At 66.0% G+C, this 15,798-nt stretch overlaps 2 protein-coding genes across 2 annotated transcripts; one reads left to right on the top strand and one right to left on the bottom strand.

The window, feature by feature from the left end:
* Positions 1-2,939: 2,939 nt before the first annotated feature.
* LOC123344039 (mesoderm posterior protein 1-like) lies at positions 2,940-4,959 on the bottom strand. Its single transcript, XM_044979765.1, has 2 exons — positions 3,587-4,959; positions 2,940-2,993 (listed from the first exon to the last, which is right to left on the bottom strand). The coding sequence occupies exons 1-2, from the start codon at positions 4,316-4,318 to the stop codon at positions 2,940-2,942; spliced, it is 786 nt and encodes a 261-aa protein (XP_044835700.1). The 5' UTR covers positions 4,319-4,959.
* Positions 4,960-11,060: 6,101 nt separating this feature from the next.
* Positions 11,061-13,050, top strand: MESP2 (mesoderm posterior bHLH transcription factor 2). The gene is made up of 2 exons (XM_044981104.1): positions 11,061-11,993; positions 12,943-13,050. Exons 1-2 carry the CDS (start codon positions 11,061-11,063, stop codon positions 13,048-13,050), a joined length of 1,041 nt encoding a protein of 346 aa, XP_044837039.1.
* The last annotated feature ends 2,748 nt before the right edge of the window (positions 13,051-15,798 follow it).

Here is a 15,798-nt window from a genome sequence, read left to right as displayed (position 1 = left end):
CAGGGATCACACGCTCACCACGCACAGGCAGGGGTTGTGCTCCGCGTATCCATCACGGCACTGCCCGCACACGTCACGGTGCAGGGATCACACGCTCACCACGCACAGGCAGGGGTTGTGCTCCGCGTATCCATCACGGCACTGCCCGCACACGTCACGGTGCAGGGATCACACACGCTCGCATTCAGCGGAGCAGCACGTGGCCTCTGCCCTGTGATTTGCCAGGACAGGCTCAGACAGGGGGCTGCTGTTTGTCTTCACAGGTGGCCTGAGGTGGCAGAACAGGGACCCAACCAGGGCAGAGCCAGGATCCGCTGAGACAAACCGACCGTCATGCTGGCTCCAGAGTGTGGTTCTGGGGCTCTCAGCAGCTCAGCCCCTTTATTTGTGGGGGTGCTGAGTGCCCCAGAGCCCCCACATCCCGCATCCTCGCCTTGCCATGAAATTCCACCCCCACCTCCATGGCCAGCGGTGCTGGGGCCCTGCGTTCCGCAGCCCCTTCCAGGCCGGGCGCCCCCGGGCGAAGGGCCGGTCCCGTATGGACTCAGGCTGCTGCAGCTGCAGAGAGAGGTGCAGGCTGGCACCCCGGGGCCATTGAACCCGGGCCAAGGGGGAGCCGATGGTGCCCAGAGGAGCACAGGCCTGGGGGGAGCCCGGCCGCCTTGGCACAACAGGGGAGTTTTGCATCTCAAAGGCTGTGTCCCGGCAGAAGGAATTAATGTTATTAGCAAGTCAGTTCACAGCTAAGTGGGGCTCATTAGCTGCCCAGCCCCTGCCCCAGAGCCGGGGGAGGGGGGAGGAGATGGAGCCTCCTCTGGTCTATTAGCATCTCCCTGTCAATCCCCATTAGCACCAGCCCTGTAATGGGCTCTCCCAGCCACCCAGGCCAGGCCCCCAGGAGCGGAGCCGCCCCCCGCCACCCCCATGCTGGGAGCCAGGGTCAGGAGCCAGCGCAGGCAGGGATCCTAGCAGAGCTGAGCCCTGGACCCAACCCTCACAGGCCCCGCTCTGCCCCACATCCCCCGAGCCCGTGCTCCCTGCCACCCCCGCGATGCCCCCACGCCCGGAGCCAGGCCCTGGGCAGAGTCTGGGCTCTCAGGAACGCAGCCCCTGGGCATTGGGGTGGGAAACGCAGCCCCACAGCTCTGACCCTATTACCTGCCGAGAGCCATGGGCTGGGATCCCCCCCAGCCCCTTACGCCAGCTGCCCCACTGCCTGCAGGGGGCGGGGACTCCCCAGTGAACAGCTGTGATCACGTTCCCCAATTCCCACCCACCCCGCAGCTGCTGCCTCCTGCACTGGGAGGTTTCACACCCTGCCTCAGCAGCTGCGCCCGCCTTCCCTGCCAGGGCACTGCAGAGCGCTCTGCCCAGGGTCCAGGTGTCATGGGAGCCCCATCTATTTATCTGGGGCTGAATCCTGATCCTCTTCTGTCGTGTCCGTCCTGCCCCCGTGAGCTGGGCCTCTGACACCCCTTTTCCCACAGGGGGACAGGGCTGTGAGATAAACGGGCACAGAGCCACAGTCTCACCACTGATATCATGTGTAACTACCACCCCGCCGTCTATCCCAATGGGCTTGCCAGCCCATACACTGGGATCACTCACCCCCTGCGGAAATGCAGCCACCTCTGGGGTGGGATGTGGCAGCAAAATGACACAGCATGTTAGAACAGGAAGCTCAGAAGCATCCTGCATTCTAGTGAGGCCAAGTGAAATGAGCCACCCAGGAACAGGGGCAGGACACGGGCTGAGCTCACCCACCCCAGGGGATCTTTAATGAGCCCCAGTAGCCAGGCCATGTGTTGGGGGCACCCAGTCCCGGGGAAGGCAGGACGGCCCCTTGCAGAGCACTCCCAGGCCTGTGCGTGCAGGAGAGGGCAGAGGAGAGCAGGGACCCCATCCCCCCCAACCAGGGCAGTGGCCTCCCTGGCTCCTTAAGACAGCTGAGGCAGGGGCTCCTCGTGGGCGCCAGCCAAGGGACCTCACATACAGGCAGGTTCAAGTCTCCCAGCATGGTGGGTCCCCAACCCAGTGCGCCCTGCTGGTCCCATGGGGTCACAGGGATGTGAGGGAGGATGGGAACCGTGGGTCCTCCCCTGCCACCACGGGAGGGGCCCCGCACAGCTCAGGAGAATCCCTCCTGCAGGCAAAGCGCTCACATGGCATCTTCCCCAAGTGGGACCGAGGGAGACAGAGGCCCAGAGGCCGGGCAAAGGGACCTGCCCAACAGGCCCCCACACCAAAGCGCTGTCTACCCACCCAGGGGTTATCATGGATCCCACCGCTGGGGCGTGAGCTCAGTGGCCAAGCCAGGACTGGAACCCAGGAGTCCGGGCTCTCAGCCCAGTGCCCTAACAGCAGGGCAGCCTCCTCCCAAGCCGCAGGGCCAGTTCTGGCTACGAGGCCGAAGCGGAGACACGTATTGATCCATAATGGCTCCCCCTTCCCTCCCCCCACTCCCCTGGACCCCACGGCAGCAAGAGGCAGGAGGTCACAGACATGGGTTTATTCATTCACAGCATCACATCAGCTTTCAAAGCCTTTCATCTATTGTCCCCTGGCCTGGAAATAAGCCGATAAATACCCTCCCACCCCGGCACATCTCGATAAATACCCTCCTACCCCGGCACAACTCGATAAATACCCTCCCACCCGGCACATCTCGATAAATACCCTCCCACCCCTGCACATCTCGATAAATACCCTCCCACCCCTGCATGTGCCCCACGCCTGCATGTCCCCAGTGTGCCCCACGCCTGCATGGCCACGCACAGCTGCATTGTCCCCAGAAGTGGGCGCATGATCCAGGGCAGAGTCGTCAGCCAGCGACAGCGCTTGTGCGTGTGGCCCTCTCCAGCCGAGCTGCCTGGGCTCACAAGGACTCGTTCTGCCACCGGCTGCTTCTCAGGCTTGTCCCCGGGCTGGGCAGTGGCCGATCAGTCCTGGGGAAGCAGGGCCTCCAGGAGGGAGAGGAGCTCGCCAGAGAGATCCTGCAGAGAGGAGCACAGGGATCAGTGGAGCAACACAGCCAAGGCCAGACTCTCTGGGCGCTGTCTCTGGGAGCCGGACGGAGTGGGGGGCCCTCTGAGCGGGACCCACAAACTGCCCCTGGAGGGCACAGACAGGAGCAGGGCCAGCGACTCTGTGGAGCGAGGGCACTGAGTCATTCGCTCTGCCCTGTCAGCTGAAGCTGATTCCCAGGGCCAGGGAACGGGGGTGCCTGTGGTCAGAGCCCCTCCGGGCTCTGCTGTGCTGATCGGCCGAGTAGCCCTGAGCACGTCACTCCCCGCTCTCCATGCCTCAGCATCCGCCCGGGAAAACCCTTCCCCACTGCCCCCCCACCGCCCCAGCAGTGCATGCTGCCCTCCTTCCTCGCAGGACCCGGCCCACGGGCCATTACAAGTGGCCAGGAATTTGGGGAGTGCCTGATTCTCAGCCCCAGCTCGCCTGCCAGTCACAGCATCAGGCCAGGCAGAATGTGGGTTCCCCACATCTGTGCCACTGACTATGCACCGCGGGGGTTACTCTGGCAGGTAAACTCAGGACACAGCCTAGATGAGGAGGGGGCAGAGAGCGAACGTACCTGGGAGGACAGACCCATGTCTGCAAACTCAGCTGGCAGCAGCATCGGCCCCGCGTCCTGGATTCGTGCCCTGTGCAGCTCAGGGGGTGTCCCTGCGGCAGGGCAGCAGGTGGGTGACACCCAGGACTCTGCAGCTGGGGGGGACCCCTCCCACGGGGCTGGAGATGCTGCCCGGAGGCCAGGGGTCCTGGCCTGGCAGCACCCCAGCCCCTCGGGGCACAGCTGGCAGTGCCGGCGTGGGCCCTCTCTCCTCTGGGCCAGCGTCTCCTCGCTGAGCCCCAGCAGCTCCGACAGGTGGGAGATGTAGCGGATGGCGAGGCGCAGGGTCTCGATCTTGGTCAGGCTCTGGCCGGCCGGTGCCACCGAGGGGGGCAGGTAGCGTCGCAGGGTGTGGAGAGCCTTGGACAGGTTCCTCATGCGCAGCTTCTCCCGCTCGCTGGCGCTCTGCCTCTGCCCGCCGCCCGCCCTGCCCCGGACGCCCTTCCTGCTCCCGTAGGCTGGGCACAGGCCAGCCCTGCGTCTCGGGGCTGCAGGGCAGCTGCTGCAGGGCTCCTGGGGAGCTGGGCAGAGCGGGTAGAGGGGCGAGAGGCCGCAGGAGTCGGTGGAGGGCGTTGGGGAGCAGCTGCTGTACCCCTCCGTGCTGGGCGGGACCCTGCCCCACTCCTGCAGCAGGGCCTGGCTCGGGAGCAGCGGGAGATCCTGGGCCAGGAGCTGGGCAGGAGAGCTGGCCATGGCGTCAGGGCTTCCCAGGCTGCGTGTGGGGAGAGCGCAGCAGCCCCGGGCTTTATGCTGAGGCCGGAGGTGTGAAGTGGCACCTTCGCAGGGACCATCAGCACATCAAAGCCCTGGGGGGCTGGGGGGCCGGGGGAGAGGGCTCCTTTGAACAGGCTGGTGTTGAATTTTACCCCAGCTGGGGTGGAGCTGTGTGACAGGTCACTGACCCCACGGAGCCCCAGCTGCCGGCCTGCGACAGAGCCTGCCCAGGTGCCCCATGCCCAGCGGGCTGGTGAGGGCACAGGGCGGCTCTGTGTGGCTGGGCTGGGGCCCCACCCGCTCAGAGGGGGCGGCTTGCACCCCACTGCCAAGGGCATACGCGGGAGGGCGCCTGGCGGCTGGGTCTGTTCCTAGGGGCAGTGCCAGCAGCCCACGGGACACGGTGGGGGACAGAGATCCAAACCCACGCAGGGAGGAAAAGAACCCAGGAGTCCGGGCTGCATGCCCAGGTGCTCAGCGTTATCCCACACGACTCAAACCTGGCCGGGCCCTGCCCTGAGTGATGGGGCAGGAGACTCGTCCTCACTCAGTGTGGGCTGGGGGCAGGGCTTGGGCCGGGGGGCGCAGGGGGCAGGTGCCTCCTAGAGCAGGACCCGAACCAAAACCCATCCCCCCGGGATGCTGGAGCGTCGGGCCCAACCCCAGCTCTGGGCCCTGATTCCCCAGCCAGTTCTGGGGAGGGGCCCAGCAACCCAGGGACGCTCCCCCTGCACGGCCTGGGCAGGGGCTTGTGCTGTGCTGCCCTGCAGGCTACCAGGAGGCGCTGGGCCCCCTGGGCCAAGGGGGGCGAGAGAGAGCGAGGGAGCCAGAGCAGCCGGCCCCGCCCAGCCCAGGCTAATGGCATTTCACACCCTGCCACTAATGAGCCCAGGAGCCGCTATCACATCCAGGCCCTGGCTCGGGGGCCCTGCCCCCACCTGGCCTGCTGGCTGCAGGGGGGGGGGCAGGAAGGAGGGTCTGTCTGTCTGTCTGTCTGTCTGCTGCTGCTACCCATCAGCGTGTGGGGGGGGCACGGGGGTGAGAGGCTCTTTGCTGGGGTAGCTGCCATGGGGAGGGGCAGACCCAGCTCCCCAGGGCTGGGAACGTGGGGGCAGCTCTCCACCAAGCACCTGCCCCACCGAGGGGCTCGTTGTGCCCAGGGGGCAGCCACCAGACAGCAGGGCTGGCAGGATCCAGGAGCCCCCCACTTTGGGGGCAGAGCGGGCTCGGCCCAGCAGTTCGGAGACGCTGCCCCAGAGCCTGCAGCCGTCCCAGGCAGACAGCTCAGCTGCAGGGACCCTGTGCCCAGGGAGCCGGAGCACTTGTGAAGCAAGAATATTAAACACCCTCTGAGCCCCCCCCCCACCAGACACTGGTCCCAGGGGGGCGGGAGGGGCCTCGGCGGGGAAGGAGATGAAGCAGTGCACTGTGGGAGGATGGCCAAAGGGAAACAAAATGCCCCCGGCAGCCCAGCCCGGTGCACAGGCCCCCAGATAATCACCCAGGGGGGAGCCCCTCCTGGGGTCACAGCCAGGCCTGTCCCCAGGGCTCCTCCAGCGGTAAGAGCCTCTAGCCATGGGGCTCCCAGCCCTCCCCTGGGATGATGCCCCTGCCAGTGTCCCCCCAGAAGGACGGGCACCCGATAGGCCAAAGTGCCAGCTGGGGGGCAGGGGCTGATGCTGGCACAATTTCTCCTTTCTCAGTTTCCCTCCCTTGGAGCAGCCTGGCCAGCCCTCTCCTGCCCTGGCACTCACACTCCCAACCCCCTTGGCACAAGGGTGTGATGGGCAGGGCAGCTGGGCAGTTCGGCCTGGGACTGGGAGCCAGGACTCCTGGGTTCCTCTCCTAGCTCTGCCACTAACTCACTGAGCACAGCATGTCCCTGCGCTGTGCCTCAGTTTCCCATCTGCGACATGGCGCTAGATTGTAAGCGTCTCAGGGTGGGGGCTGTGTCTCCCTTAGGTGTCTGTCAGCACCTGGCAGGGTGGGGCCCTGATCCCTGACTGGGGCCTCCCAGAGTTACCACAGGACAAACCCCAGCCTGGGTGGGGGGCTGGACACCTCTGCTGGGAGTTCTCAGGCTGGGCTACGCCAGGATTTTCCCAACCAGCTGGGCCCCTCGCTTATAATGAGAAGTCCAGACCCAAGGCAGTGTCACGGGTGGAACCACAGCCCCCTCCACCACCAGCCCACGTCCCCCTGGAGCCAGCGGGTTCTCACTACGGGGCGGAGGGAGGGAGGGCGTGAAGAGCTGGGAGGGACCCCCGGGCTGCGTTCCCAGGCCCAGTGCAGCTGGCACTTGACACGACTGGTGTAAAGGTTACCACGGAAACCCAGTGTGGCAATTCTGGAAAAGAAAACAGAAGGGGGAGAGGCTCTCAAGGGAATGTGGGGTGGGACGTGCTTCCAAAATAGAGGGCCCCACACTGCTACTGGTGTGTACACAGACACACACACACAGGTGTGTGCACAGGTACCCGCCGCACTGACCCAGATGTGTACACACACACGCAACCCCGCACAATACAGACGTGTACACGGGCCAGCCACTAATACTGGAATGCACAACCCCCACACGAATACAGGCGTGTAACAGACACACACACCCCTGCACGAGTACAGGCATGGACACTGCTCCCCCTTGCACTACTCCAGGCGTGTACATAGCCCCACCCTGCACTAATAAAGGGGTGTTCACACACACACACACACGCGCATATACAGGTTCTGGGGCTGAGGGGAGGCCAGGCCAGGAAGCCGGTCTCATGCCATCTCCCAGCCCCAGGGCTTGGGGTCTCCTGCCTGTTCCCCGCTCTCATTTCCACTTGCCCCCTTCTCTGCCCCCGGCCCAGCTCCCGTATGCCCTTGGTGGATGCCCTGGCTGGGGACTCCATGGGCAGGGAGCTGGGGGGGGCCTTCCCCCCCCCCCGCCCGCCCTGGGTTTTGACAAGTGCTGGCGTGTCTCCCTGCCAGGCCTGCGCTGGGAACCCAGGGGTAGCCCGAGCTCTCCCAGCCGGAGGTGAAAGGTCAGAGCCCCCTACCCCCTCCAATGGAGGGGGGTCCCTGCAGCTGGCTCCAGCGTCCATCCCGTCCGCGCTATGGGGACCCTGGCCCCTCACTCCTGGGGAGTCCTGGGATGCCCCTCATCAGTGCCGGGAACCTCCCGGAGACTCTGGGGTACCTGCCCTCGGTGATCTCTGTCCAGTCGCCCACCCACCGGGAGCGCTGAGCCCCCACCTCGCCTCTCCCTGCCGTCCTGTGCGCTGCCGGCGCTCGGCCCCTGGCCTCAGCTGCAACCCCTGCCCCATGGCTTCTGCCCCCCTCAGGAGGAAGCTTCCCAAGCCCCAGGCCCACAGCACCATATGGAATCAATTATTCGGCCCCTTCCCCGAGCTGGGAGCTCCCCAGGGAGCTCCTCACTCTGTGCCCAGCCCGAGCCCAGCGCTGCAGGGGCTGCGTGCAGCGACACCTCCCAGCAAACACAGCGTGTGCCCAGGAGGGGCTGGTGGGGGGACGCTGAGGGCTCACCTGCCCCATGCCTCACCCCCTGCTCCCTGCACTCCCCCGCATGGACGGCCGGCACTAGCCCCTGCCCCTCTCCAGAGAGCGCGCTCCGTGCAGTGCTGACGGCTGGGGTTCACTCCCACCCCGTACTGCCCCCTGGCACACGCACACGGGAGCCTCCCCTTCCCATCAGGAACACACGCCGGCCTATTCCTTTGAGTCCCTTGGGGCTTGGACCATTCTGGCCAGCTCAGGAGCAGAACATGTCACAGAGCATGTGTGTGCAGGGCGTGTCACAGAGCATGTGTGTGCAGGGCGTGTCACAGAGCACGGGTGCAGGGTGTGTCACAGAGCACGTGTGTGCAGGGCATATCACAGAGCATGTGTGTGCATGGCGTGTCACAGAGCATGTGTGCAGGGCATGTCACAGAGCACGTGTGTGCAGTACATGTTACAGAGCATGTGTGTGCAGGGGTGTCACAGAGCATGTGTGCAGGGCATGTCACAGAGCACGTGTGTGCAGGGCATGTCACAGAGCATGTGTGCAGGGCATGTCACAGAGCACGTGTGTGCAGTACATGTTACAGAACATGTGTGTGCAGGGGTGTCACAGAGCACGTGTGCAGTGTGTGTCACAGAGCACGTGTGCAGGGCATGTCACAGAGCACGTGTATGCAGTACATGTTACAGAGCATGTGTGTGCAGGGGTGTCACAGAGCATGTGTGCAGGGCATGTCACAGAGCACGTGTGTGCAGGGCATGTCACAGAGCACGTGTGTGCAGTACATGTTACAGAACATGTGTTTGCAGGGGTGTCACAGAGCACGTGTGCAGTGTGTGTCACAGAGCACGTGTGCAGGGCATGTCACAGAGCACGTGTGTGCAGTACATGTTACAGAGCATGTGTGTGCAGGGCATGTCACAGAGCACGGGTGCAGGGTGTGTCACAGAGCACATGTGTGCAGGGGGTGTCACAGAGCACGTGTGCAGGGCGTGTCACAGAGCACATGTGTGCAGGGCGTGTCACAGAGCATGTGTGCAGGGCATGTCACAGAGCACATGTGCAGGGCGTGTCACAGAGCACGTGTGTGCAGGGGGTGTCACAGAGCACGTGTGCAGGGCGTGTCACAGAGCACGTGTGTGCAGGGGGTGTCACAGAGCACGTGTGTGCAGGGGGTGTCACGGACACACCGTCCAGGCCCCTCAGTGTGGAACAGACACGTAGCAGCACAAAGCCGCTCACAGAGCGCTGGATGGGGTGACACGGGGCACAGGAACTGCCAGCCTGGCTCAGCAGAGGGCTCCACTTAGCAGCATCCTTCTCGGACAGTAGCCGGCACCAGCTGCTGCAGGGCAAGGAACAAGTGCCCCTCGTGGACGATGCTGGTCCCACCCCCCCCGCGGGGTCCCCCCAGCCCAGCCTGTCAGTCTAGGGGCTCGTACCCCAACCGCCACTGGGGCGCCCTAACCCTCCTGCCCAGAGCCTGCCCGAGTGCCCCATTGTGCCATGAGCCAGGCTGGCGTGGGGCACGGGTGGGGGGGCAGCGGGAACCAGGAGCGCCCTGGAAGGAGGTCTGTGGCCCAGCTCCGCAGGTGGCAGGAAGGCTGGATCTTGGCCCGTGGCCCAGCTGCCGACTCTGCCTAAAGCTATTCCGGGAGATTGTTTTTCCCACCATTAATTGTACTGTACGTATGCAGATCTCCCGGATTGCTTTCAGTAGCCACCGGGAGCTCGATGCCGATTCCGGGACACTCCCGGCCAATCCTGGAGGGTTGGCAACCCCACCCGCGGGCCAGGCAAGGTGGCACTTGTGCAAACAGCTGAGCCCAGTGTGCAAAGCAGCAACGCGAGAGAGGCCAGGCCCTGCTCTGCACTCACAGGGAGACACAAGCCAGGCCACCCCCGGGGGCGGCAGCCTGGCCTGGCTCACGCAGGAATCACCCCGAGACACCGAGCAGAGACGCCCCCAGGGCAGCATGAGCGCGAGCCCTAGGATGTGCCCCAGGAACCTCCCCCAGACAGGCAGGGGCTGCCCCAGCGGGAGAGCTGGGCCCGAGGGCCCCCTGGCCCCAGCCAGCACTGCCAGGGGCGGTTGGGCTGGGCCAAAGTAGAGCTACCCGGTGACACCAGGGCCCAGGGCCCCCTGGATCCCCCACCGCTGAGCAGCAGCACTGGGGGAAGGGGGAATAGGGGAAGCAGGGCCTGGGCGCCTGGCTGGGGACTGAGACCAGGCGCAGACCCCGGGTTCGGGGGGGGAGGGGAGGCCAGGCCAGGAGCCACGCAGACCCCGGGTTCTGGGGGGGGGAGGGGAGGCCAGGCCAGGAGCCACACGGACCCCGGGTTCTGGGGGGGTAGGGGAGGCCAGGAGCCATGTGGACCCCAGGATTGGGGCTGGGAAAGCCGGGCCAGGTGCCCCCCCAGACTCCACGTTTCAGTGCTTGTTGCACTTTAATCTAGCAGAGGAAGGTCTAATATGATCTAACATCTGGCAGCTGAAGCTTGACAAATTCAGCCTGGAAATGTAGCGTGGGTGTTTCCCAGGACAGGTAACTGGAACAACTTACAAGGGGCATGGTGGATTCTCATCATTGAATTAGATGTAACCAACCGACTCCATTCAGCCAGGAATTAAGTCAGGGTCATGCAGACAGGTGACCACACCTGAACTCTCCCAGTCTGCCCCCTGCAGCAGTGTGCGGCTGATGGAGCTGGGAATGGGCCCCAGGTGTCCTGGGCTTTCCCCGCCGGCCCAGCCCTGCCCTCTGAGCGCTGCGCTCCAGCAGGAGGTTAGCACACCCAGCATTAGCGATGGCAAAGCATGCGGGGGCTCTCTCCTGGGGACGGTCAAGGTCCCAGCGCAGCCGGCACTGAGGAGCTCCCGCTGGCCCAGCCCAGGGCATTGTGGGATTGTGCTGGTTGACGTGAGGAGGGATGGTAAGAAAATTAGCAGCTCTCACTGCCATGTGAATTGGCCCCTGCACACTTCCCAGCTCAGGCAGCCCCAATTAAAGGGCAGAGGAGTCAGAACTGACACCTCTGCAAATGGGGCTGGCTTTCCCAGGGGCCTCCTGCCTCAGTCCCAGCCAGGCCTCTGTGGGTTTTGACACCTCCATGCAACCTGCAAAGGTGCCACTTCACACCTCCGGCCTCAGCATAAAGCCCAGGGCTGCTGCGCTCTCCCCACACGCAGCCTGGGAAGCCCCAAGCCCTGACGCCATGGCCAGCTGTCCTGCCCGGCTCCTAGCCCAGGATCTCCAGCAGCTCCCGAGCCAGGCCCTGCTGCAGGAGTGGGGCTGGGCCCACTCAGACTCCACCTCTCCCACCTCCTCCTCAGACTCCTATAGCCTGTCCCCTTCTTCTGCACTCCTGGCTTCCCAGGAGCCCCTCCACGGCTGCCTCCCGGGGCGAGCACCCGCTCTGCCCCCCAGGCTCCAGGCAGATCCCTGCCGCAGCAGCCAGAGGGCACCGGGCAGGGCGGGCGGCGGGCAGAGGCAGAGCGCCAGCGAGCGGGAGAAGCTGCGCATGAGGAACCTGTCCAAGGCTCTCCACACCCTGCGACGCTACCTGCCCCCCTCGGTGGCACCGGCCGGCCAGAGCCTGACCAAGATCGAGACCCTGCGCCTCGCCATCCGCTACATCTCCCACCTGTCGGAGCTGCTGGGGCTCAGCGAGGAGACGCTGGCCCAGAGGAGAGAGGGCCCACGCCGGCACTGCCAGCTGTGCCCCGAGGGGCTGGGGTGCTGCCAGGCCAGGACCCCTGGCCTCCGGGCAGCATCTCCAGCCCCGTGGGAGGGGTCCCCCCCAGCCGCAGAGTCCTGGGTGTCGCCCACCTGCTGCCCTGCCACAGGGACACCCCCCGAGCTGGTTTGGACTCAAAGTACTGGAGCAGCATCCTGGGTGTCACCCACCTCCTGCTCTGAAACAGGGACTCCCCCGGAGCTCCATGGGGCCCACATCTCAGACATAATGGCCTGGGGCTCGCCCACCTCCCGCCCCAAGGCAGGGAGCCCTCCAGAGCCCCATGGCGCAGCATCCTGGGGCTCCTGCACTGAGCCGGCAGCCCCCCCGGAGCCCAGCGGCATCAGAGCCACAGACGCAAGGCACTGGACATCGGCCACGCACTGCCCCCTGCTGGCTGCTTTCTACCAGGTACGCACTGCACTCTGGGGGGCCCCTTCCCTGCCCCATATGCCGGCAGGAGGCTGGCAGCATCCACACCTGGCCAGATTCCCCTAGGGGATCCAAGCTGGTGGGCCGCGGTGCCTGCTTGCAGCCCGTGGGCTCTGCACGGGGCAAGCCCGGGCACTGGGCCCTGGCGGGACGGTTCTGATTGGAATGCCAAGCCGGAGAGATCTGGACTGGCTCCTCAGACTCCTCCAGCAGCAGCAGCTTGGAAACCAGGAGCCTCCCTTTAATGTGCCTCTCTCTGCCCCCTGGGGCCCCGTGGGCCACTCTGCCCAAGCAACGCAGAAAGCCCCCCCCTGGCTTGGTGTTCAGTGCCAGGACTCAGCCACCCATGCCACTGGGCATGGAGCCCCAAGGGTCTGGCGTGACAGCCAGGTGCTACCGGTGCACCTGGATCTGTGCCCTGCCCGGGCGAGGCGGGTTCTGTGCTGGGAGCCCAGGGAAGGATGTGGGCAATGCGGGGGCACAGCACATTGCAGCTTCAGAGCCTGTGCAGACGTGCTAGGTCTGTACCACGTGCTCCCCGGCTGCACGGGAGGGAGCATCTGGTCGGAAACAAGGGTCTGCTCTCTGTGCCAAGGCCAACCACGGGGGGCTGCTGCAGGGACCCCAGAGCAGGAGGCCTGGCCAGGGGCATAATGTGCAGCGCCCCGAGTGTGCCCCGCCCACGACTCCAAGGGGCTGTGCAATGGGCCCCTCGGCCAGAGGCTGGGGCGACGCGGAGCCTAGCGGGGGGGGGGGGAAATGCTCCCTCAGAATGCAGCCGAGGTGCACAGGACCTGTCCCTGCAGCGCCCTGGGCAAGGGGGTGCCTGAGAACTGGGGGCAGTGGAGTCTGGCGGGGCCTGCAGTGCGCCTCACCCCGGCCGGCCCGCCTGGCACCTTGTTAAACACGCCTTTTCCTTTGGCACAAGGCAGGGCCCATGTCGCCAGGCCTGGAGTGGTCCATTGACCCCAGCCCCCAGCCAGCCTGCAGCCACCACAGGGCCATCCCGGCAGAGCCGGCCCAGCAGCAGGAATGAGGGGAAGCTGGCACTGAAGAGGTGATGAGAAGCAGGACATCGGCCGCGTTTGGGTGCGGAGCTACGAGGCTCTTCACGGACTAGCGCTCAGTGCAGCAGCTCCGCTCGCAGCAGGTCCCTGCCGGGGCCCCGCTCGTCACACTGGCTGTGCCTGGCAGGGAAAGGCCTTTCTGATTAAACCCTTTACATCCTGCCCTTGCTCCTGCTGCTTTGTTATTGTAGGGTCACTCAGCCGGGTTTGTTGCTCACTGAGTGGGCTCTGGGAGCAGGCGGGTGCTGTGGGGGGGAAGCAGCTCTAGGATCAGGCAGGTACTGGGGAGCAGGGGTGGCTCTGGGCGTGGGCAGGTGCTGGGCGGAGTGGCTCAGGTGGGAGCGAGTGGGCCCTGGGCAGGCCCGGCTCTGGGAGCAGGCAGGTACTGGGGGACAGGGGATGGCTCTGGGAGCAGGCGGGTGCTGGGGGGGTGGCTCTGGGAGTGGGTGGGCACTGGGCAGGCCCCGCTCTGGGAGCGGGTGGGTGCTGTGTGGGGCGGCTCTCAGAGCGGGTCGGGACTGGGGGCCTGGCTCTGGGAGCAGGCGGGTGCTGGGGGGGTGGCTCTGGGAGTGGGTGGGCACAGGCAGGCCTGGTGCTGGGGGACAGGGAACGGCTCTGGGAGCAGGCGGGTGCTGGGGGAGGCAGGGCCCAGGTCTGGGAGCGGGTGAGGTGGGGCATCTCTGGGAGCAGGCGGGTGCTGGGAGACAGGGGACGGCTCTGGGAGCAGGCGGGTGCTGGGGGGTGGCTCTGGGAGTGGGTGGGCACAGGCAGGCCTGGTGCTGGGGGACAGGGAACGGCTCTGGGAGCAGGCGGGTGCTGGGGGGTGGCTCTGGGAGTGGGTGGGCACAGGCAGGCCTGGTGCTGGGGGACAGGGAACGGCTCTGGGAGCAGGCGGGTGCTGGGGGAGGCAGGGCCCAGGTCTGGGAGCGGGTGAGGTGGGGCGTCTCTGGGAGCAGGCAGACGCAGTTTCTGAAGGCAGGGTGGGTGGACGGTGATGGGCACAGAGCCGCATGACCAGGGTCCCTGCTCCTCCCATGCTCTGATCTGGCTCACGCTCACGTTACATTTTTCCAGCAGGCCCAGATTTCCTTAGCCCCCTGCCAGGACGGGGAGCTCCCCCACGGGCGCTGTCAGCTCCCAACTGGGCTGTGTGGGCAGGGCTGGGCTGCCTGCATGAGAATTACCCAGTCCCTTCATATGCTGTCTGGGAGCAGGGCCTGGCACTGCCCCCCAGGGGGCTGCTGAGGGGGACCCGTTGTCGTACCATGTGGGGCCGAGGGGGGGCCCAGCGCGGAGCCGGGCAGGGCCCGGTGCCGTGTGGGGCTGAGGGGGGACCCAGCGCGGAGCCGGGCAGGGCCTGGTGCTGTGTGGGGTTGAGGGGGGACCCAGCGAGGGGCCGGGCAGGGCCCGGTGCCGTGTGGGGCCGAGGGGGGGACCCAGCGCGGGGCCGGGCAGGGCCCGGTGCCGTGTGGGGCCGAGGGGGGGACCCAGCGAGGGGCCGGGCAGGGCCCGGTGCCGTGTGGGGCCGGGGGGGGGACCCAGCGAGGGGCCGGGCAGGGCCCGGTGCCGTGTGGGGCCGAGGGGGGACCCAGCGAGGGGCCGGGCAGGGCCCGGTGCCGTGTGGGGCCGAGGGGGGACCCAGCGAGGGGCCGGGCAGGGCCCGGTGCCGTGTGGGGCCGAGGGGGGACCCAGCGAGGGGCCGGGCAGGGCCCGGTGCCGTGTGAGGCCGAGGGGGGACCCAGCGAGGGGCCGGGCAGGGCCCGGTGCCGTGTGGGGCCGAGGGGGGACCCAGCGAGGGGCCGGGCAGGGCCCGGTGCCGTGTGGGGCCGAGGGGGGACCCAGCGAGGGGCCGGGCAGGGCCCGGTGCCGTGTGGGGCTGAGGGGGGACCCAGCGAGGGGCTGGGCAGGGCCTGGTGCTGTGTGGGGCTCACAGGTCTCACCATCCCCTGGCCAGTGGCCTGGAGAATGGGTCATTGATGTAGCACTGAACTCAGGCGAGCACGCTTCCCCATGTGTCAGCCCCTGCCCATGGCACTTCTTGGAGACAACTGGGCAGAGCACAAAGTCACCCCAGGTGGAACTGGACCCATCTCGCCCCGCGAGCCCAGGTGCCCCTTGGCAGCCTGCAGAAACAGCAATGGCAGCCCAGCACGCCTCTGACTTGGCCTCAGCCCCCCAACGCTGGGAGCTCCAGGCCCTGCTCCCCAGAGGACCTGGGTGTTCGGGGAGATGGGCATGGACTCATGGGGACAGGGGAATCATGAGGGTGGGGTGGGGTTGTCATGGGGGTCACAAGGATGGGGGTCATGAGGCAATGGGGCCAGGTGAATCACAGTGGGTGATGGGGGTCACAGGGAGAGGGCGGTCAAGGGGACTCCTGGGGCCTGGGGTCACTGCAGGGACACAGAAATGGAGGTGCCACATTCCTGGCAAGGAAATTGTGCTGCTAAGTGGCTCCAGACCTGCGCATGGCACAACATGCAGGTGAACAGGGCACACGTGCCTGGCTGGGTTAGGGGTTTGGAACGGGGCCCAAATGAGGGGAGATTAAAGAGCTGGGACTTTTCAGCTTGGAAAAGAGGAGACTAAGGGGGGATATGACAGAGGTCTATAAAATCATGAGTGATGTGGAGAAAGTGGATAAGGAAACGTTATTTACTTGTTCCCATAATATAAGAACTAGGGGCCACCAAATGAAATTAATAGGCAGCAGGTTT

The sequence above is a fragment of the Mauremys mutica genome, chromosome 11, assembly GCF_020497125.1.
Source record: "Mauremys mutica isolate MM-2020 ecotype Southern chromosome 11, ASM2049712v1, whole genome shotgun sequence".
In the NCBI taxonomy this organism is placed as follows: domain Eukaryota; kingdom Metazoa; phylum Chordata; order Testudines; family Geoemydidae; genus Mauremys; species Mauremys mutica.
This window is presented reverse-complemented; position numbering and strand designations above follow the sequence as displayed.

Bases quoted from the DNA above. Each gene is read 5' to 3' on its own strand.
- LOC123344039 (XM_044979765.1), bottom strand. From the start codon at position 4,318: ATGGCCAGCTCTCCTGCCCAGCTCCTGGCCCAGGATCTCCCGCTGCTC. The intron at 2,994-3,586 runs GTACGTTCGCTC...TCCTCTCTGCAG, and splicing joins ACATGGGTCTGTCCTCCCAG to GATCTCTCTGGCGAGCTCCT.
- MESP2 (XM_044981104.1), top strand. From the start codon at position 11,061: ATGGCCAGCTGTCCTGCCCGGCTCCTAGCCCAGGATCTCCAGCAGCTC. The intron at 11,994-12,942 runs GTACGCACTGCA...CTTTGGCACAAG, and splicing joins TGCTGGCTGCTTTCTACCAG to GCAGGGCCCATGTCGCCAGG.